This window comes from Protobothrops mucrosquamatus, unplaced genomic scaffold (assembly GCF_001527695.2).
Source record: "Protobothrops mucrosquamatus isolate PMUCROS unplaced genomic scaffold, P.Mucros_1.0 scaffold666, whole genome shotgun sequence".
Taxonomy (NCBI): domain Eukaryota; kingdom Metazoa; phylum Chordata; class Lepidosauria; order Squamata; family Viperidae; genus Protobothrops; species Protobothrops mucrosquamatus.
This window is the reverse complement of record NW_015386954.1, coordinates 41,094-65,287: the sequence shown is the minus strand read 5'-3', so window position 1 is coordinate 65,287 and position 24,194 is coordinate 41,094. Positions and strand designations below refer to the sequence as shown.

Sequence of the window (24,194 nt, the reverse complement as noted above, 5' to 3'; positions counted from 1 at the left end):
TGGATATTCAGTAGCAGCTCATAATTCTTTTTTCTTGATCCCTCCCCCCAAAATAATCTGATTAGCAATTGCTAAATAAAAAGCATAACCTAACAGATGCTGAAAACTAAAGTATGCAAGGATGTTAAAAACTGAAAGCTTGAAGAACGCCTATTACAAGTAGCAAAATTTAAAATTTCTTGGCTGACTGCAAAGTGTTATTTTAATTTTAGCATGGATTACACCCCCTGGAATGTAGCCATCTGCCCTCACTCTGGTATGACCAAACAAAAGAGAATATGTGCACAGCGTGTGAGTCTACTAGCAAACATGTTCCAAATAATTTCAAATCTTGTGTTTTATATTGGGACCACCAGACATTTTCAAGCTGTCAAAACTTAAAATTGATAGAGCAATAATAGGGTCATATATTTGAAACAAAAAAGGAAACTGGTAAGTGAAATATTTCTTAGATTAAATCAACATTCTTAATTTTGATGCCACATAGTTTCCCTTTGTTCTTTATAGTCTGCTTTAAATTTTAGCTTTGAACAGCACTTAGTGTAGTGTTCCAAAAAATATAATCAGATGATGGGAAGATAATTTTTAAAAAAGCCTTGGAGATCTATTGCAATGAAGTAAACATTATTTTAAACAATTCCATCTGTAAGAATAGGCATGAGCTGCAAAGAAGGGGGAAAAAAGAGGGAGGCTATTAATTAGTGCAAGTTATGCAATTATACAAATGAAGAATGCATTACAAGTTCATTAAAATGCAAAGCTAAATAAAAATGTCATGTTGATGTGACCGTGGTTGAACAAAGTGAATGCTAGTTATTAAATGGCAAGAAACTGAGAAAAGCTTTCAAAATAGCGCTTGGTTTAAAGCCACTCTGTTAGTAGAGTTATTCAGATGTTTAGAATTAAACAAATCTAAATCGTTTACAGTAGTAGCCAAAAAATTGATGGAACCTGAATATACATTTTCTTGGTAGTTAAATAAATGGCATTACTCTGTTTTAAATACTGATAATTTTGGAGCAGAGGGGGGATATTTTCTGTTTATTGACCATATCAAAACATTTGTTTAATATTTAGCCATTTGTAAGAGTTAGCAAGCATTTGGAATCTAGGATACTTCTTATTTCAGTAATACTTTAGATTTCTACAATCATAATTAGAAGGAAAAATATTAAAGCTTCAGGATCAAATCCCCACTAAGCCTCTTTGGCAGTTGGCTATCTGCTCTCTGTTTCAACATGCTAAACCCAGGCCAATAACTTAAAAATTAAAATACTTTCAAAATAAATAAGTTCAAGCCTCATCAGCATTCAAGAACACACAAACATATCCCATGTAATTATTGTTTGTTTATACAGAACAATTTCAGCTGCAGTTACCCAACTTTTTTAACTGGAAAACCTTATTTCAAATACTACACTGAAACCAAGGCAACAAACCAGCTTTGGTAATTGCTCATCTCCTAAACAGTAGTTTAATTAAAAGGATTTAAAGAACATGTTCCCAAGTGACTCTAGAAACCTCACTATTTGTAGAACAAATGGTAATTGTGCTGTGGAACACAAAGACATTCAGAATACTCCCAATATCAATTGTTCGACTAGAGTTTTAGTTAGTGGAGAAAGAAAATAATTTAAGCCATACCTTATCCTATTGTGGAATACAATCATATCTCTTTTGACAGTGCAACTTTACACATTCTTGCCATCCTCCAGAGAGCCTCCTCTGGAAAGTGATAGCTTGTAAAGAGTGTCACACTTTTCAATTCTCTATAACAGTGACATCTGCAAAAGGGGGTCAACAAGTCAAGATAATGGTCATGACTATGTAACTGAAGTTCTTTTGTAAATGTACCAGTGTGGAGTGCATATATAAAGAAGGCTTCAGCTGAATTGTTGCAAATGTTATCATGATTTTTTTTTACAAATACACACATGCAGGCGGATGCCCCTGTTCTATAGTTTATTGGCTGGAATAAATTAGGGTTCTGTAGAAAACCCAGCTGTGAGATATATCAAGACTTGTCTTTCAACTCATGCTAGATCAGTATCTGCCTTCTGTTTCTCCAATGTTTCTGAAATTTAACTTTCATAGTCAAGAGAATAAGATGATGAAAGAAACCATCATGGCAGAAAGCTATTGAGAAATCTTAGCTTGGCGCACCTGGAAGAGAAGAATACTCGTGTGCGAATGCTGATTTTAGTTCAGCGTTCAACACAATTATTTCTCAGCATTTGGTGAACAAACTGGGCCTATTAGGTTTTAATACTCCTTTATGTAACTGAATATTTGATTTCCTTATTGATAGGTCCCAGTTTGTGGGAGTTGGAAGAAACGTTTCCCACTCCATCACCTTGAGTACAGGTTCCCCACAGGGTTGTATCTTGAGTCCGTTACTGTTCACTTTGATGACCCATGACTGCTGTGCCAAATCTGCTATGAATCATATTGTGAAGTATGTGGATGACACGGCAGTAGTGGGTCTTATCCAGGACGATAATGAAGAGGCCTCCAGAAGTGGTGAATGCTCCAACACTGGAAGTTTTTAAGAAGAGACTGGACAGCCATTTGTCTGAAATAGTATAGGGTTTCCTGCCTTAGCAGGGGGTTGGACTAGATGACCTCCAAGGTCCCTTCCAACTTTATTATTATTATTATAAAGAGTTGAATGCTCTGGTGGTCTGGTACAATAAAAGTAACCTGGTTCTGAATGCTAATAAAACAAAGAAGATCATTGTAGATTTTGGAAAGAGCGGGCACAGCCATACTCCACTCTGTATCAAGGCTGCAGCTGTGGAGGTGATCAACAATATCAAGTATCTGGGGGTGCAGATAACTAATAATCTGACTTGGTCTCTCCATATGTCATTCTTAGTGAAGCGTGCAAACCAGCATCTGCATTTACTGTGTTGGATGAGGAGAGCACATTTTTCTCCTTCTGTCCTGGACACTTTTTACAGAGGCACAATGAAGAGCATTTTAACAAACTGCATCACTGTTTGGTTTAGTGGTAGCAGTGCCTCAGATAGAAGGTCCATACAGAGAATGGAAAGGACAGCTGAGAAGATTACAAGAAGCCTGCTGCCCGTTATTCAGGACACTGTTTATAAGTGCTATGACCTTAGAGCTTGAAGCATTGTTAGAGACCCCACACACCCACTTCATGGTCTATTTCTGTTGCTCCCCTCTGGGAGGAGGTTTCAAAGTATTTATAGCAGAACTAGTAGATTCTATAACAGCTTTGTTCCCTGTGCCATCCATCTGGTAAACTCGCAAGATTTGTTGTTTTCATTATGCATATGTATACATCCAAACTAGACTGTGTTGTTTCTCTGGTCATATATGTACGTGTATGTGGGTATATGCATAATTATTTTTATTTTTGTCATGTTTATGCAGTTTATATTGGAGGTGGTTACCCTTTGAGAGCTGTATGCAACAAAATATCATTTTAATGCATGCTGATTAATGTACATTTGAAGTGACAATAAATTTATTATTCTATTCTATTCTATTCTATTCTATTCTATTCTATAATGTTCTAGTTTGGATGGCCATAAAGATACATCTGTGAATAGAAAGCTTTTGACTGATACCTACCAGAAACGGGCTCTTTTACAGTTGGTTGTAGAATTAGATTGATCTGAATGTATTTACTATTCATAATATGCCATAAAAATGTCATTTATTTATAACAAGCAGCAAGACCGCAAGACATAAAACAATGTATTAATAGCATCAAATTATTTAAGATATCCCGGCAAATTTAAATTATATTTGACTGATAATTCATTAAAAATCAGAATCAGATTTAAACTGTTTTAAAGACAAGCTAAGGCCCTTGTTACAGTTTAACTATATAAATATATTATCAACAAGCAGTTCAATAAAGGGAATTGTTGAAAGCTCAATAAATTGTTTTGGAAACTTGCCTTCCCAGTTATTCTTGTTAAAATGCAATCTGAATATGAAGAACATCAATGTGAGTCTTTGCTATGGTCAGACCACATCCTTATCAAACTGCAAGTCATAAGCATGATGCATTTCCATGAGCGGAGAAGACAGATTACAGTAGTCCCATGCCAGCTACCTATTGGATCCAGACATTTCTCAGAGATACTTGTGCAATTTGCTGAAAATTTGGTGGGCAGTTCTGTTTTCTCTCTGGTCAACAGTGGGCCATAGAGGTGGGCGGATCATTGGACGCTATTGCTGCAATGAGCCCTTATCCCCATTGCCAGTCTCAAGCAGATCTTTGGTTTACTAAGGAGATGGAAGAAACAACTGAAAAGACCTCTAAAATAATGGCAGCAGAGAAACAGAAATTTCCTAGACAGCCTAGTAGTAGTATTAAATAGGTCTCTTTGCTGAGGGGGTAATAGTGGTACATAGATAAAAGTTCTGGAATCATAGTATAGAGGAGGAGCAGAAAGAGTTAGCTTGCCATTTTTATATGCATATTATTGCATATGCATATTGCATAGTTAATAATATAATAGCACATAAATCTATGAGATAGTGGATAAAATACTGGCGGCTCAAAGTTCATATTTGCTGGGAACCCACTGTGTAGCCCTAGGAAAGTTATCATCATGCAGTTAAATAACAACTATAGTGATTTTCCAAATAGAATTGTTAGGAAAGTAACATAGTAAAAGCTGTATATTTTAAACTTTAGTATAATGTTAAAGAGCATATATATTTCTCATGTTTAGAATCAAGGAAAATCCCTTAGGTTATAGTTTGAATATCAATAAAATACAACTGATTCTGTCTGATTCTAAACTGAATATGAAACTTCCTGTATCTATAGTAGGCAAATGTCACTATATAACCTTAGTTAAGTATTTTAGTATGTTATACTAAGTGTGTTATATTGGTTTGGGTTTGGGCTTGGGTTGAATATTTTTTTAAAATATAAAATCTCTTGTGGCAATTTTGCAGCCTCTGGCTCTGGTTATGATATTCTGCAGTGTGGGATTTCTTATCCCCAGCCAAATTGCAGCTACATTTCATTTATTGGATGCTTGCTGTAAATACAAACCTGGGGATATCGAAAGTCATATTAGTATGTAGCAACCTATAAAAAATGTTGTGCTCAGAGTGTGTGTGTATTCTCTTTGTTTGAAAGCTTACAATCATAAAAACAAAGAAAAACATGATTCCTCAATTAAGAAGCATACATAAACAAACTCTCATGAGCATCTTATGAAGTGTGTGATCATCAAGTATCTCATTTTGATATTTGCTTAGAATTCTAAAATATATGGATAAAAGAATTAATACTGATAAATATACCCTGCAATGGTCTGGATATTTATTATTCCCAGTTTTCTTCATATTAAGATATAGAAATTTACCTTTGGCCATTGCTTGTTTCTTGGAACTTTCCAAACATACAGTACGAGTTCTCTACATAGGTGTAAGTAAACAAATTAGACTGACGAAAACCCTTCACTGGGTGAGTTCAGAGGTTTAATTTTTCTTTCTTCAGTGTTGTACCTTCTGTCCAGTGTAAGGAGTCATTCCATTTCTTCTTAAGTGGAGAAATTAATTAGACCTGCATTTAATAAATATTTAAGCATATATTTAAAGCAAATATTTAAATTTCATTTGACAAAAATCAAAAGCATAGCTTAATAGAAAGAAGGCAACTGTGATGTGACTTCCCTGTTCTTCTCTATCATCTGCCTAATGCTCTGTGCTTCTGAAATTGAGACAGTTTCAGAGACAGAGGTAATGTGAACAATGAGGCTGAGGGTTGGGTGCTATTGAGAGAATACCAGTAGCAAACAGACTTATATACTCCATAGTGCTGTACAGAAGGACAGAAGTCAACCTTGAGTAGGTCAGGACCAAACTCATGGCTCTGGGCAGAGTTTGCCTGCAATACTGCATTCTAATCACTCCACCACCACAGCTCTAAATGTCCCCAATACCTTTTCAGGACATAGCTAAGCCCTTCAGAACTTTTTTGTTGCCTGTCAAAAACTGTCATCTGCTTAATCACAGTTCACATGATACACATTCCATTCTGCCATTGTAGTTTTATTGTCCTTCAATAGGAAACCGTGGTGGTGCAGTGGTTAGAATGCAGTACTGCAGGCTAATTTTGCCAATTGCCAACTGCCAATAGTTCGATTCTCACTGGCTCAAGGTTGACTCAATCTTCCATTCTTCTGAGGTCAGTAAAATGAGGACCCAGATTGTTGGGGGCAATAGGCTGACTCTGTAAACAGCTCAGAGACTGCTGTAAAGCACAATGAAGTGGTATATAAGTCTAAGTGCTATTAGTACTGGTATTGCAGTCCCATTCAGAGACAAAGATGACAAGTCACCAGACCCTTGAGGGACAAAATCCCAACATCACTCTATCTTGCCAGACTTGAAGTTGAAGTTGGTTCATTCTCATCCATACCTTGCAACTTCCAGCATTTGGACAACACTACAACTGGCTGGCCTGAGGTAGAGATGTGTAGCTAGGTATCATCAGCATACTAATAGTATGTAGTGTTGGATGTCCTCATCCAGTGGTTTCATGTACATGTTCATTTTTTTAGTGGTATATAAATCTAAGTGCTATTGCTAAGTGCAATATGTTTTCTCTCTATGAGTACCCACATTTATGATTGGTCTTTGAAAGAAGAGATCAGACTTACAGTATTTGAACTTGGGCTTCCATCCTATGGATGGCTTGCAGAAAAGATACCCAGCTCTACTTGGATTAACTGCTTAGCTGTCTAGAGTGAAGAATTACGAAGTGCTTCACTTTTTAAAAACATTTTAAATGCTAAGGAATAAAGTACTGAGTGTAGTCAAGCATGTAATGAATTAAAATAACTTTTTAAACTTCTACTATACATAGCTGTAGTCAAATATTGGACTTTAAATAGACTTTATTGTACTTGGAACCCGTAGTTACAATATTTTAGGTCATCAAAATCACGTGACCTTTCTAGAAAAGGGGTCTTCAAACTTGGCCCTTTTATGACTTGTGGACTTCAACTCATAAGGAATTCTGGGAGTTGAAGTCCACAAGTCATAAAAGGGCCAAGTTTGAAGACCCCTGTTCTAGAACTTCCTACTTTTCTATTTACTATTTCTATTTACTAGATTCTTAATCTTTATTTTGTGATTCCAGTTTAAGCATAGCAGGTATTAGTTTACTCTTTAGTCATATGTTTAGAGTGGAGCAGTAGCACTTTGGAAAAATGCCACCATAGTGGTATATTAAATACAAAAGGAATTTCATTGTAGATCCAGCTCAGGTGAGGCTATTTCAGCGTAAAACTGGCATACAATTTTAGTTCTAATACTATATTTGGATGCATTCCCAGAATTATTAGATACATTAAGGTGCTCCACATTGACCTCTGATTATCTAACAGTACTTTCATGATTACAGTTTCGATCTGGATTTAATTCTAGGCTCAGCAAGATTTTGTCACTTACTAATGAATGCGGAATAGTCATATTGGCTGCAAAGGATTATGAATACATCTCATAGGAGGGAAAATATACCCATTTGTCCAAAAATTGAACAAAAACAGGTTTTAAACAAGAATGATCATGATATTAAGCGTAGCATGCACCTGTTTCTTAAAAGTTTAGGCTCATTAATTTTAATTTCAAGATGCTGCATACACTCTGAAGTGCTTGGGTATTAGACTACGTATTGCAAAAGCAGAGGAGAAAGTGGAAAAGAACATATTTATAATCAAAAGCACAAACTAGTTAAAGGATTTGCATTCAAATTATTAATATGGGAAATGAAAAAAAAATACACTGCATATTATCACATTAGGTTAGAAATTGTTTTAAACATTCCTCCAGAAGCACACTCTTCCTTCTGTTTAGCACAGAATCCTAGAATTCTGATATAGTTAGACTTGAATGATCTAACATATGGAGCTTAATTATCTTTGCACAACCAAATAGCTTTATCTTCATCTTTCACTTCTCTTTCTTCCTTTCAGTTTTGCCTGTATTCTAGTGAGATTTCCATAAAAACCTGCTATTCAGGATAACAATGAAATCAGAATAATGAATAGTTTTATTTGGCTTCCTCTTTTTCTATCTCTATGCGGTTAATGGGCTGGGAACCAGCATATTTGTTCTGTTATTTTCCAACAAAATAAAAATGAAACATTGCAGCAAGCATCAAGCTTTTCTACCTCGCTCAGGAAACATTCCCTTTTAGCAATTCTCATCACCTAGCATGTAATCTAACAAACACAAATAATCTTCGGCCACATAAAATATTTATAGGATGTCTTTGAACCGAATAGCCCTGTATAACCTCTGCTGTTGTCAGATATTGTAATGAAAAGCTAGGAGGTTCCCTTGCTCTCCGAGCCTTATTTCTGAATATTCATAAACTTGATAAATATCCTGATGTGCACTATTCATGAGCACAACAGGCACTTTGAAGTCTACCAAGCTAAAGGTTATTGGAGAGTGAAGTCTATGCAATGCAAGCACCAGGAATTGGGCCCTTACTTGATCCTGTCTTCATAAAACTTAATGATATAGCTCCATCTTTCAGGCTATCTGAAACTGCAGTTCCAAAATATGGGCCACTTCCCTTGAATGGAATGGAATCCGTAGCTCTCTTTGCTATGAAAATGCAGATGCAGTCAATCAGAATAGAGCTGGAAGGGACCTTGGAGGTCTTCTAGTCCAACCCCCTGCTCAAGCAGGAGCCCCTATACAATTTCAGACAAATGATTGTCCGGTCTCTTCTTAAAAACCTCCAGTAATGAAGCACCCGTAACTTCTCAAGTCAAGTCATTCCACTGGTCCACTCAAGAATCTTGAGTGGAGGAAGACAGATCAACCAATCACTCTGAGCTTTCTGCACCAAATGAGTCATTTCTATCTCTGGATCTAGGTTTTCCCCACTCATTTGAGACCTTGTACCCTTGATTGATTTAGACCCAATAGTGCAACAGTTCATATGAACAATATCATGGTTCGGCTGAATATCAGACAGAAAGAAAAATAAATGACCTGTTGAAAAGTATTCAGCTAACCTTTTCTGAGCTTGCAGGCTCAATAAATATTGAGTTAGTTAGTACTTGGATAGCCATTATAGGTCTGTAGGCTAATCTGGGAAGTTGGGAGAAAAACATCAGAATAAAGCAAAACATTACTGTCAAACCTATGATGTATTGCTGGCAAGCAAAAAACATGAACCCAGGAACACCTATATATTTTTATTTACAAATGTGCTTCAAAACATATGGATAATCTTGCAGGCAGATCAGGGAGTTACCAGCTGGGTTATTATTATCAACTGACTAAGGGGAAAGTAGCTATAAATTTCCAATATAAAACACTGCTTAGCTTATTATTCGAGCAGTTTCTATCCATGGATCTGAAACTTTAATTGTCTGATGGAACTTCCTGATATACCAGCCCTTTCCTGTCAAGATCCTGACTTTTGCTTTTGAGTGGAGAGCCTAAACCAGGGCTGGCTTAGCTTTAGTTTAGTTTTTCTGACTTACTATGTTTCTGGTTGCATTCAACAGCTCAGTCCCATATGGGAAGATGCTTAAAACCCCGTGCCTTGAAAGCAGACAATCAAGGAAGCCCAAGTCAGAGAGGGGTGTGTGTCCTATCTTAAAAGAAAAAATTAAAAAAAGCTGAACCACTGAGGACAGTACAGCAACACTGCAGATGAAGCACACACAGACCCTCCTATCTGGTCACAATGGATAAAAATGAAAGAGAGAGAGATTCTCTGTTTCCAGAGCTGACTTGGTTTTGGATTTTGTTTGCCGACAGCAAGAAGAAAATATTAGGCCCCTGTGAACCCCTTCTGTCATGTTTGCGTGATCAAAGGAGCCTCAATGAGCCAGAAGCAAATTACAGTTGAAAAGATCATGGGGTTGCCTAGAACTGTGCTAGAAGCCAGATGATGTGCAAGAAATGTTGCTTTCCTTTAGTGTTCCCTGACTTGGTATCTTCAGGATATACTTGGCTTGCAATGCATCTGGAAGGGCTCCAGTCTGGAGTTGGCTGTTGGAGCTTACCCACATGATTTCAGTTCTCTTGTGTTTGTTGAACATTCTTACATTATTTGAGCAGCAAAGGATGACAGCCCTAATACCTATCCTCAATATTTCCTTTTTTAAAGAATTGATGACTATGCTTGGCAATTTCATCCATTTTAATAGTCCTATTCCCATATTCGCACAGCTCACCGTTTATAGACATTAATTCAGTTATCAGTAGGTCCATCTTTTTGTCCTGTGCAGATCCCTTAAGAGCTGTGCATTGTTGAATTGCCTGTCCAAAGTCAGTCAGGGTGAAACTTTAGAACTGCAGATAATCATAAAACCAATAAACAAAACTTGCAAAAAAAAGAACATTATTCAGGTCAAATATTGTTTGACCCCTTTTCAATCCACAGCCTTTTATTCTTGTAACTATTCTGAAACCCAGCATTTTGAATGGGTGCTTATGTGACTGTATGTATATATATATATATACGTATAATGTATATGTATACACACATATGCATACATACATACATACATACATACACATATTGTCCTGTACAAATACTCATAAGATTGCATAAGCCATGGTTCAGGGCTGCTACAGACAAATACATGAAAATAGATAAGACAGAAACCATTAAAAATATTGAACAATGACAAAAAATATGGCCAACGATCCTTGAATAGTAGCTAGGGAAATTGTCACATCCGGTTAGGAAAATGGAATGTAGCTTCCAAAGTGTATATCAAGCACTTTTAAAAAAGAAAGCTTTATTTTTATACTGATGCAGGCACACAAGAGGGACATTTCTGCATAATTTATCATTAATCGCAGTGGAAATTATATGCACTAGATTCCTAAGCTACCACCACCACTTTTACTTAGTGATCAAAATTGTAATGAATATGCTGATAGAAATGCATCCTTTAGAAAAACAAACAGCAAGGAAATGTGAACCTCTCACACTAGAATTGTGATATGGAATTATTATACAATTAAGCAAAAGTGTTGATTTTCATTAGATATCCTGGAAAATTATTTTGGAAGAACCAAATTAGTTGATGGTGGGGCATAAATACATTTAGGAGAATAGAAGAGTCTTGGATCCTAGGCTGAACGATACTCCAGAGTAACCAAATCCTTAACATATTTCTGACCATCCATTTTTCAGTTACAAAAATTATAGCCTGGTCTACGTGGCATAAAGTAGCACTTTATAAAGTCTTAGTAAGGCCACACCTGGAATACTGCATCCACTCGGTCACCACATTGGAAAAAAAGATGTTGAGACTTTGGGAAAACTGCACAGAAGATCAACTAAGATGATTAAAGGCCTGGAGACTAAAACATATGAAGAACGGTTGCAGGATTTGGGTTTGGCTAGTCTAGAGAAAAGGACTAGGGGGGACATGATAGCAGTACTCCAGTATTTGAGAGGCTGCCACAAAGAGGAGGGGGTCAACTTATTTTCCAAAGCACCAGAGGGCAGGACAAGAAACAATAGATGGAAACTAATCAAGGAGAGAAGCAACCTAGAACTAAGGAGAAATTCCCTAACAGCGAGGACAATTAACCAGTGGAACAGCTTGCCTTCAGAAATTGTGGATGCTTCATCACTGGAGGTTTTTAAAAAAGAGACTGGACAATCATTTGTCTGAAATGGTATAAGGTATCCTCTTGAGCTGGGGGTTGGACTAAAAGATCTCCAAGGTCCCTTCCAGCTCTATTCTGATTGAGATTGAGATTGGTCAGGTCAAGATTGGAAAGTCCCAGGTTCTAGTGAGTGGTCTTCACCCAGACATCCTTCTCTAGTTAAACCAACCTTAGAAGATCCCCGTGGGAAAAATGTGGAGGAAACAATATTAGATAGGCTATCTGAAGGATATAAAATCTAGCAACCAAAATTAAAGTGCAGTTGCACTGGAAAATGTCTTAATTTCCTATGGTCCAGCATGGACCATATTAAAAGCCACTTCTGCAAAGTGTAGACACTTGCTCTAGAGGACTTTTACTATAATAAATTTTGCTGCATTATTATTCCCATATTAACTTAGATGGGCAGTTAATCTAAGTGAGCAATTACCTGGTAAAGAATTATTCTCAGGATCCCTGTAATCAGATCCAACAATGGATTATGTTTTCCTCATCACTCCTTTGCTTCATCTACAAATGTTTACACTGGTCCTTGAGTGTGACTAAGGGTAAACTTGGGTAAACAAGAAGAGAAGAGTTCCATTAATCAGTGGAACAACTTGCCTTTCAGAATTTGTGAATGATCCAACACTGGAAGTTTTTAAGAAGAGATGGGACAACCCTTTGTCTGAAATGGTTTAGGGCAGACATGTCCAAAGTCCGGCCCGCGGGCCATTTGCGGCCCGCGGCCCGGTTTAATCCGGCCCTCGAACAGCCCTCCCTGCTCTATGTAAATCCGGCCCTCCCACGGCCCTCCGGCAAGTCCCATGAGAGAGAGAGAGAGACAGAGAGACAGAGGCACTTGCACTTCTGTCTCTCTCTCTCTCTCTCTCATGGGACTTGCCCCCTCGCAGGGCTCCTCATTGGCCCTGCGCCCGGGTGCCCCGCCCCCTGGGAGAAGGGCGGCCAGGAAGTCCCTTTCCCGGGCTGGCCCCGTCCCAGGCGCACGTGGCTGGGGAGCCATGCGGGGAAGCCCCGGGATCCCCGNCCTCCGCTGACAGGGCCCGGTCCACATTCTTCGCGCCCGCCTGGAAGCAGGATAACAGCGGCCGTCCCTTTTTCCTCTGCGTGCCGATGGGGAGAGCGGGTTTCTCGCCTTCAACTTCTCTGCTCTGCTCCCTGGAAGTTTCCTCCCGCACCAGCAGCCGGTCCTTTTCCAGGGGCCAGACCCCACGCGCGAAGCTCTTACGTCGGATGCAGGTTGGGACTCCAGGAGGCCGGTCTGTGCGCGTCGACCTGGCAGTAAATCTCTCTCTCTAAGCACCGCACCGCATTCATCTTGCGACGGAGAGGGTCAGCAGCCCTGATAACAGCAAAGCAACCTTGTTGCCTGGAGTTCCACTGTACAACCTCAGCAGGAGGCGCGCGCACGAGATTAGACCCGCTTTCAACGCCTTGCGTTATTTTTGCGTTCAATTACACTTGCGTTCAATTTCTGTGGTCGTATTGGCAATGGGTAGGGAGCCTTGAGTGGGGGGGGGAGGGAGAGGGAGAGGAAGAGAGAGGGAGGGAGGGAGGTATATTATTTTGTTTTCTTCGTTTCCACCCGTGGCTTTCTAAACCTGGGGGGGGGGGGGGGGAAGCGGCAGCCGCGGTCTCTTTAAATCTCTGGCTTGTTTTTGGCGTTCGCGCTAGCCTCCCCCTCACCCCCCCCCACCCCTTTCGCTGCTGCTTTTCAGTCCCTGCGTGAGCAAAAGGGCTTCCTCTGCAGCGAAGGAAGGAAAATGCTTGTCGGCCGGAGAAGGAGGAGGAGGAGGAGGAGAGGAGGAGGAGGAGGAGGAGGAGAGCAGCAGCAGCAGCTTCCCTGGGCAGCGCTCGGCGATCAGCGACTGGCAGGGACCTTTCCAGTTGCAACAAGCTGATAGCGGCGATGGGCCAGGGCGACGGCAGCTGTCCGCGGCACTGAGCGCCCGACGTTGCTGCCGTCCGGGCTGTATGTAGCCAGCCGCCGAGCTCGTTGCCCTCTTTTTCAGCCCGAGAGGGTGCTGGACACTTTGGGAGAAGGATCGGTGCTGCTGCTGCCGCGCGCTCTCTCGCTTTTTTTCTCTCTCCCGGGGCAACTTGCTGAGCGGATTCTTCCCCGCCCCTTTCCGATCCATCCATGCCCCGACCTGAACTTTAGCTGCCCGGGGGCTCCGCGGAGGGAGCCACCCCAAAGCGTGGAAGCTGCGAAGATGATTTGAAAGCTTCGGGTGCGAGAAAAAAAGGGGGGAGGGAGAGCGCGACTGCCGAGGTGGGGGGGGAGACTTCGGAAGATGAGCCACGCAGGTAAGGAGGCTCCGCGGCCGGGCCGGGCAGGGCAAGCCCCAGGAGGGCTGGAGAAGGGCGCGGGGCGAGCTCCAGGGTGGCCAGGTCTCCTCCGCGCAACTCCCTTTTGGCCCTTTCCAGGGTCGTCCAGTCGCTCCCGGAATCAGGGAGCGGTCGGTGGGAATGCCAAACGTTTCTCCCAGGGCGATTAGGCCGACCCCCCGGAGGACTATCCTCCTGCCCCCCCCCCGGAAAAAAAAAAAGAAAGTCTTGAGTTTTCCAGAGGCCGTTTGCTCCAAAGCTTTGTACGCCGCCGCTTCTTTAAAGACCCCCCCCCCCAAAGCAGGGAAAAGCGAGCGATGAAAAGAAACCATTCGAAACCATCTCAGACGCAGAGAGTAAAGTGAAATGGGGACCTCTCGACGGGCGAAGCGCTCGGGAGGGCTGTGCTGGGTTGCGGTGGGTTGAGGTCCCCATTCCGTGCCTCTTTTTACAGTACTAGGTGGACGTCGGGAGAAAGGCGGATTCCTATCCTCCATCCCCCACCCACCCCCCCCCCACCCCACACACACACACACACTACTTCCCATTTTTTCCTTTGTGCCTTTCCTTGCCTTCGGCTCCGGTTCCCAATCTTTTCGGCTTTTGCTTGTGCTTCTTTCTTAGAAGGGAGGGGGAGGGAGGGAGGGGGAATCAGAGGGACTGGAGGTAATCAGCTTACCTCCCCCCAAAAAGTCTCCCTTAATGCCTTGGGCGCTTACCTCCCCCCTCCCCTTGGGCCCTTACCTNCCCCCCCAATCCCTTCCCCCACCCCGCCGTCTTCCCCTGGTTGGGTCTCTTCCTGGCTGGTACTGTCGTCCCCCGGCGCGGCGCCAACCTCCGCCGGACTGCTCCGCTGTTTGTTATGCCAAACCCGACGCGCCGTCGCTTCTTTGGCGTTTTTGCACCGGGAATCCGCGCGTCGGAGGAGAAGGAGCTACGTGGCTGAGGCTGCGGGGATGGCTTTGCGGGAAAAGGAGCCGGGCCAGTCCGGGGAAAGGGTGGCCGGGCGGGCGGCGGCGTTGATCCTGAGATAAACTGCTCAATTGCTCCCTTCGGTTTAAGGCTGCCTCTGCCACGGAAACGTTAGGATGGAGGATCTTTCCCGGCTGAGCTTTTGCTATGACCCTGCCGGTTAAGAATGATGGGAGTGCTAGTTCAACAAATCCGGAGGGTTTTAGAGAAAAGAACTTTTTTTTCCCCCTCCCCAACAGGCGCCGTCCAAATGCACATACACACACACACACACACACACACACACACACACACACACACACACACACACACACACAGAGGACCCAATTATTCTGCCGCTTCTCGACCCTTAGTGGTGACTGGTGCCGCTAAAACCGCACAAAAGGCGACTTTTCCAGCAGGGGGCAATACTATTGTTGTGACTTGCCAAGCTCTTTCTTTCGCTTTTCTGTACATCCCTAGGAAATAGATAGATGGCCCTTGCTTTCAAATTCCCATACCTGGAGAAACGCTTGCAGCCCCATCTGTTTTTGGCTAGAACGGCCAAACGAGGAGGAGGAAGAGGGCGGGGGGGGGGGAGAGAGAGAGATAATGAGATTTCTATATGGCCTTCTAAGAGTGCCTTAGAAGTTATGATAGAATTTCAATGATTCTGGTGAAAAAAATTACAGATGGCATTCCGAGGAATGAGATTTATCTCCCAAGAGAGGGAAAATTAATCAGACAGTCCTTTCCTAAAGGGAAGACCTTACCTAGGATTTCAGGCTAAGGTCACAGGGCTCACTTGAGTTGTCCAGCTGTATCAGAAAACAAACCTAAAAAAGCTTGTTGCCTTGATCAGTTTCTATGTGTGAATTGAGAAGGGGTGCCATCAGGCAGTTAAATGTCCTGCCCTAACCTTGATCTTCTAGGATTTTGGGGGGGAGAGATAAATGGAAGGGGGAAAAAAAGACTTTTGAGAATCTGATTGCTCTTCTTTAATCACCCTACCTTATTTACAAAATCTTAGAAAGGGAGACATGCAGGCATTATGGTCTTCCTTTGGTGAACTTCCCATGCTTTCTTACCACTTCACATTTTTTCTTACGAGAAAGGGAGGGAGGGAGGGAGGGAAAGAGAGAGAGAGATAAGAAAGAGAAAACAGAATACTAGCACAAGGGTTTTTGATGGTTAGTGCTGGGAGTCCCCATTTAGAAGCCCTAAAGCAGGGGTCTTCAAACTTGGCCCTTTTATGACTTGTGGACTTCAACTCCCAGAATTCCTCAGCCAGGCGTGCCTGGCTGAGGAATTCAGGAGTTAAAGTCCACAAGTCATAAAAGGGCCAAGTTTGAAGATCCCTGCCCTAAAGGAAAAAGTTGCATCCAAAATACTGCAGAATATAGTTACATAGAAATCAATTTGCAATCATTGCAGGAAGAGAGCTGTGTTAGTCTGTGGGAGCCAACAATCAGGAATCTGATAGCACCAGAAGGAATTTGGTAACATTTCAATATATTCCAATTTCATTATTTTTTTGCTTGTTTGGTGCCTTTGAGACAATGTTGACTCCTGGCACCAGCCTTACATGTCCCGACAGTTTTCTTTAGAATGGTTTGCTCTTGCCTCTTTCCTAGGGCTAAGAGAGAGAGAGATTGGCCCAAGGTCACCAAGCTGGCTTTGCTTAACCATTACACCAAACCAGTTCTCACTTTGGCTCAACATACTCAAAATAACTAGAATGAGTAAGTAGCAAAATGAAATTTCATTGCACAAATGTTAAAAAAACACGACACGGACAGTGGCTCTGATTTGTCTTTCGTTGTGATAGAGAAGTATACCTTATCCCCACAGATGACATTTTTATTGGTAGTGGATTGGAGCCTGAATGGCTTTGGGCCAATTATGATCTCTCAGTCCAACCTCACAGGCTTGTTATAGAAAAAGTGAAAGCCAGACTGCTCTATATGTTGCCTTGAACTCTGGAGGAAAAGTGAAGGCTCCATCTAACAAAGAACAAATGAACAATCTGACACCAGCCTTTTGAATGAGTTTTTAGGCTTGAATGCTTAATTCTCTAAATTCGCTTCTCTCTCATACTTCACCCTCATCCCATCCCCACAACTATTGGGATAATTCTGCTAGCTTCTTTGTAGGCTTGATTCAATCCTCAAATCAACCTTCCTCCAATATAATAGCCCTCTGGACACCCTGGGAACCCCAGTGAGTTTGGAAGCCAGAAAGTTGTGATAGAGGCTGGTTTACGCCAAGGAATCTGTGCTTCATTTTGACACATTCTAACACACATACCCATTGCCTTACACCCAATGCATGTTGGAGTACGCAACATGTTACGTAATATGGGAAAAGGGGAAGTGATAACATGCAAAAGAAATTAGGACTAAAATAAGAAAAAGAAAATACAGCTAGATTTCATTTACATCCATGCCATTCAGTGCCCAGCTCCATTCCTCTCTGTCCTGGTAATCATTCTTCTTTCCACCATGTCCAAACTCTATCTTTTCTTGAGTTACACTTTAAAGAATATACATTAGAAATATTGGTTATACTTTGAATTTTGATAACATTATCAATTTTATTGATAACTAGCTGTACCCAGCCACGTGTTGCTGTGGCTCAGTCTGGTAAAAGCGTGTGTTGCTTTTACGTCCAACAGATGGTGCTGTTTTTCAAAAAAAGCATGTTTTACCTGTCACAGGTGTGACATCTATATAATATAGGTATATAAAAACGTGCGTATTCGAATGCAACGTTGTGTCAAAATTTCAAAGCAATCGGTGAAGAACTTTCGGAGATTTAAGATTTTGAACAAACGAACATTTACATTTTTATTTATATAGATATCAGTGCAAATATTGATAATACTTTGAATAATCGCAATGGCAAAACGTCTGTACTGAAAATATTTGTATAGGTGACAAATGCTGATTTTGAAGACTTGATTATTCTAAGAATAGGCTATTGTAATATCTTGACAATGGGAGGACCCTTACACTGAAACATCAGCCCAATGAGAAAATGATTAAGGTTGAATGGATTTCAAATTCCTTTCCTTTTCTTTAAAACTTGCAAGTTTAGCATTACATATATGAATATAATTGAGGCTATGCAAAAAAAACCAAAACCCCATGCCCTTTAATCCTTGTCCCATTTGCTCCTGCAAAAGAAACTTCTGTTTCTTTTCTACCTCATTCTCAGACTACCTTAGAATTTATTTTGGGACAGTTTGGGGACTCATTTTATACCTGCAAGATAACCAAAGATTTTGCACTTTGTTTACCCATTTTTTTTTAAACTTCCAGGCTGTCCCTGCTTTTGATATTAAAAAAAAAAACAACCAAGGAAAGAAGTTCTCTTTCCTTAGAAATTAAAAACAGATAGTCCATATTCAGTTACCACAATTAGGACTCACAACTCGGTGGTTAAATGAAGTGGTCACTGAGTGAAAACACAAAACCTGCAAAGGTTGTAAATTAAAAGACTGTTCGCAAAGTTACTGATTGCAAAATAATTTTTTTGCCACTGTCTCCACTGCAAATGGATACTAAATGAATCAGTTGCCAAACAGGGGCTACCTGTAATTTCTTTTCTATTAGCTTTATTGGGAATGCTTGGAAAAAACGGATTAGAACATGTCAACTCAGCATTACTAATTTGTTGTTATTAGTTGCGAAGTCGTGTCCGACCCATCGCGACCCCATGAACAACGTTCCTCCAGGCCTTCCTGTCCTCTACCATCTTCTGGAGTCCATTTAAGCTCACGCCTACTGCTTCAGTGACTCCATCCAGCCACCTCATTCTCTGTCGTCCCCGTCTTCTATTGCCCTCAATCTTTCCCAGCATTAGGCTCTTCTCCAGTGAGTCCTTCCTTCTCATTAGGTGGCCAAAGTACTTGAGTTTCAACTTCAGGATCTGGCCTTCTAAAGAGCAGTCAGGGTTGATCTCCTCTAGGACTGACCGGTTTGATCGCCTTATAGTCCAGGGGACTCGCAGGAATCTTCTCCAGCACCATAGTTCAAAGGCCTCAATTCTTTGGCACTCAGCCTTTCTTATGGTCCAACTTTCACAGCCATACATTGCAACTGGGAAAACCATGGCCCTGACTATACGTACTTTTGTTGGCAGGGTGATGTCTCTGCTTTTTAGTGTGCTGTCTAGATTTGCCATAGAGCATTACTAATAAATACTTGTAAATTCAGAGAGTGGGCATTAGAATTTGTGAGAAATCGTTTGGCAACATTGGACATGCAGTGCAAGGTTATGAGTAGGCCTTTTCAGGAGCAGCTCCCCAGCCCCAGCCCCCCAGGTATGGAAGAACCTCTGCAGGAAAGCCTGCTTGTTATCTTTTCAGCACCAGAGGGAAGACCTTCCTATTTACTTGGGCCATTTCAGTCTCCTTATCTTGCTTTTATAGTTCGGTGTCAGAGTGTTGCTTTGAGGTTCAGCGCCTGGCAATTCCAAGCAAGCCTATAAAAGTAAACACCAGATTTAAATATAAAGGCCTGTTTGAAACCCTGATGAGCCACTGTCAGTCCTTGCCAACAGTGCTGAACTAGGGGGTCCCACTCAATTCCTGAGGTGCATTTTAAGTAGTTTTAGCTCCCTGACATTTGTAGATGCTTATATTAGCCTCTGTTGTTTATAATTGCTGTTTTAATTGATTCTTGTAATTGGTTTGGGGGGGGTTGCTGTTGTTGTACTACTTTTGATTTACATGGGTTTTATTTGTGCTTTATTAGTACATTGGATTGAGAGCTATTACCTAGAGGGTGACAGATAAATCTAGAAATAAATAGTATGCAATTAAATGAACACTCTCAAGCAATTTGGCAGATCTGCAGTCTCCTCTACTGAAGGTTGAAGGCCTTCTCTCCAGGAATATTGCCTCTGAACAAAAATGCCATATAATGAGGATGGGAACGCTCTTGTACTAAATCAATTCAATATCAGTTCAATTCAATATCGACCTCTGACTGTTTGAGGGGTGGGGAGGCTTACACTAATGTTGAGTTTTAGAGTACCCTGAAAATTTAGAATAAATTTGGGAACAGACAGCAGGCTGATAGAAACTTTAATTTGGTCATTGACCAAAAAAAATAATACAATCAATAAAATGAACAATACAAAACTATCCCCTAACAACAAGGTTGTCTGCCTGTCCGTCCTCCTTGGGAAGAAAGCAGCTTCACAGATGAGCACATAGCAGGCATCAGTTGGAGGTGGGTATCTGTGGGTATATCTATATATCTTAAAATGAAAACAACTAAAAAAATGCACATGCATGGCTCCAACAAATCCCAAAGTTGGTCTAAATCAGGGGTCTTCAAACTTGGCCCTTTTATGACTTGTGGACTTCAACTCCCAGAATTTCCCAGCTAGCATGCCTGGTTGAGGAATTCTAGGAGTTGAAGTCCACAAGTCATAAAAGGGCCAAGTTTGAAGACCCCTGCTCTAAATCATATTTCAAAACTGATGCCTTTGCAGAAAGAAAAAAGAGAAAAAGAAAAACCTATAGCTTATGTTAATCAAGTTAGCTTTACTCAGGGGACATATACAAAGAAGGCCAGAGCTAGTCAGTATTCTCTGTTTCTTTTGATTACACACTTTTCTTTCTTCATGGACTTTAAAGTCGTCTTCCATATACAACCAGCCTGTCCCTCCGCCCAAGAAATCCCATAAATATTATTGTAACTCTTTGGGCTTCCCTTGAAGATTTCTTTAGTGTTTCTCATGAGAAGGAAACTTATTATTTTTTCTTTATTTCTGTTTCAGTCAAAACCTAATGACATAAAACACTCCCAACTTCTCCTCTCCCCCCCCCCAAATTGAACAAGTCACCCTGAAACTTTTTTAGTTCTCTCAAGTCTGCTTTAAGAGTAGTGTTTGTGATCTGACTAAGGGCCTCATTGCATAATAAGAGGGGACCGAAGTTTGACACAGAGACAAGCTTTGGGGCTATCTTCTTTCCAGTAATGTTAAATATAAGGAGAAAATTATCAAAGTTTATTTATTTAGATAATTTATATAGCTGCCTACTCGCTCACAGCAACTCTAGACAGCTTACAGATGACAATAACACAATGTAGAAATATAATAATAATAATAATAATAATAATAATAATAATAATAATAATAATAATAATAATAATAATAATAATAATAATAATAATAATACTTGGCTCCCACACACACTCAAATCAGCCATTTAATGGGCTCCATCCCACTCTGGGTTCCTCAGGCCCAACTCTTCAGGGCCTTGAGAAAGAGTGTTAGAGAGGGGGACAGCCTAATTTCCAGAGGGATGATATTCCAGAGGGAGGGAGCCACCATGGGAAAGGCCCTTCTTCTAGGTCCTGCCAGATGTATCTCCTTAGGGGACGGGACCTGCAACATTCCTTGCCTTCCCTTTCTAGTGGGTCAGGTGGATACGACTGTCAAGAGACTTTTTTACCCTTTAAACAGTGACAAAGGAAGTGAAATGGAGAAAGGTAAATCCTGAGATGTTTCTAAATAATTTTGCATTGGATTAGTTTATACCTCCTCCATTAAGGGAAAAAAAACATATGAAACATTTGGGGGGGGGGAAACAGAACAATTACAAATTATATCTAAACCTGCTGTAAGAGTAAGCTAGAATCAATGCATAGCTATCAGAAAATATCATGAGTATCATAAGTACAGTGACATCATATAAAATGTGACATGATATTACTAGAAAATGTAGGTTTATTGCTCTCAGCAGCAACCAAGAGTTGTGCTATTATTAGGCAGAATGAGACAGTTGCTTTAGGCAATAGATTTTGGGGGATTTGCAGAATCAAACTGTGGGCCAAGTGGCTTTCTTACACATCCTAAATTGACTAGCTATCCTCAGTACTGAAGTAATATTTAGCTGCCAGAAGTGTTGGCTAGGTGCCATTTAACCTTTGGCACATGTTAGAAAATATCTTGGATTGGTCCTGGCAACCATAATTCTTCACCTATAAGTATAATAATCTGATACACACAGACACACACACACACAATCTGCAAATGAGTAAAACCTGAGGGATGTGAAATCAATGACATCTTGGATTTATTTACTGTTGCATCCTGAGATAATGTGGATGACAACTCAGATGGTTTACAACCTTAGCAGAGATTCTCTGGCTGGAATTATGTCCTTGTAAATCACTCAGCCCATGATTTTAATGATCCCTGTTACATATATAAAGTCAGGCCATCAAACATATGCTCCAGATTTATCTGAATGCTGAAAAATGTGGATATGGCTTATCTGTACAATCCTATTAAACATTGGTTTATTGAGTGGTTAAGAAAGCCCAAAGGGTAGAATTGTAGATTTCACTTCAGTGCAGTAATTTGGAAATGAGTTAAAATAAATGAAGGTTAATTGGTTGATTATTATTAGAATTTGCATTGATTGTTTCAGTTTTACTGAAACTGTAATTACTAGCGGCATGAAACAAATTTTGTTGGATAAATCAGTGAGAACCTCCTGTTAAAAGGGAACAGCTATGCTGATTCTAGGTTTTGAGGGCAGCACAGGGCAGCTTCAGAGAAATTGTGTTCTCCAAGATCTATGTCTGTGCCACTACGAACAATATCAGTCCAATGGAGGAGCTTGCTATAATCCTTCTTTTATTGCTCTTGAAGAAAAAAGAGGAGGAGGAAAACCAAGAGGCTTCTGATCTTCCAAGGGTGCGAAGCTTGGCTAGAGTCAGCCCCAATGCTAGTGTTTTGTATGAATTGGAACCTGTACATATATTATTTTATTTAGAACTGGATGCTCTAATTCAAGAGACTGTTTTTGTTTCTAACAACATGCAGACTAATATTCCTAAACCAGTTGCTATAGTTATCACTCCTACCCAATAGAAATAATAGGTTTGGCAGAAGCTGATAATGCATCACAGCTGGAGAAGGCTGATACTGTCAAAACCATTTGGAAGAGTAACGTTTTTATACAAGTAAATTTCAAAATTGAAATTTATATGCTCACCCTTTGATATTGACAGCTGATTTCAAGCAGACTTCTGATCTTAAGGTATAGAATTCCATCAGTTGAATCTTAAGCATGGACAGAATATGTTTGCGGACATCTTCTTTGTCTGAGAAATAACTTTCTATGCATACTGCAGAGACAAGGACATAGGAAGGTGTACTATCGGTTTTGCTTTCAGTTGAGGACCACTTGATTCAATTTAAACTGTCTGCCAAGCAAAGGCTATTGATTTGTAGAGACAGTGATTGCCAATGTGACTGAGCTGCTCCATTCTTTTCCACTGTCCCTCTGCTGTCTTTCTACTTTCTATCTCATATAAAAAGTTAGCACATTCCCAGAACTACTGGGAATTCTTATGGTATATGTCTCTTCCATCATAGTTTAGCAAAATGTAAATCCACTATATGGATTTGTGCAAATAAAATACTACTGTTTGGGGGAGAAGCAGAAATGTGCTTTTAAAAAGATACAGCAATTCAATCCTCACAAATGCCAGAGAGCAAGGGACATCTTCAGAAGAGATAATGTATTGATTAGAATGTGACACTGCTTCATGAATGCAGGGTTTGGACCTAGAAAGACAGTATAATTTGTATTAAGATATTATAAGTTGCATGATTGATTTATGGTCAGCAAGATAATAGAAGTAATTATCTTGAAGATCATAAGGATTCAAACTGATACTACAGTACAATAATACTCAAAAACTGAGTGATATTATCTAAACTACAAATGGTAATGCTTAGCTGGTTAGATATAAAATAATAATAATAATAATAATAATAACAACAACAACAACAACAACAACAACAATAATAATAATAATAATAAAGTTGGAAGGGACCTTGGAGGTCATCTAGTCCAACCCCCTGCTCAGGCAGGAAACCCTATACCATTTCAGACAAATGGTTGTCCAGTCTCTTCTTAAAAACTTCCAGTGTTGGAGCATTCACAGCTTCTGGAGGCAGGTTGTTCCACTGATTAATTGTTCTAACTGTCAGGAAGTTTCTCTCCTTGATTAGTTTCCATCAGTTTCTTCTTGTCCTGCCTTCAGGTGCCTTGGAAAATAGCTTGACTCCCTCTTCTTTGTGGCAGCCCCTGAGATATTGGAATACTGCTATCATGTCCCCCCTCGTCCTTCTCTTCATTAAACTAGACATACCCAATTCCAGCAGCCTTTCCTTATATGCTTTAGCCTCCAGTCCCCTAATCATCTTTGTTGCTCTTCTCTGTA

At 40.5% G+C, this 24,194-nt stretch overlaps 1 protein-coding gene across 1 annotated transcript in view; it reads left to right on the top strand.

Moving 5' to 3' along the window:
* Nucleotides 1-13,952: 13,952 nt before the first annotated feature.
* The window catches only part of LOC107289297 (FYVE, RhoGEF and PH domain-containing protein 5-like), a 21,210-nt gene continuing 10,968 nt past the window's right edge, over nt 13,953-24,194 (top strand). Inside the window, exon 1 of the mRNA XM_015818026.1 lies at nt 13,953-13,965. Within this exon, the coding sequence (XP_015673512.1) occupies nt 13,953-13,965 (13 nt within the window). The remainder of the gene's footprint in view (nt 13,966-24,194) is intronic.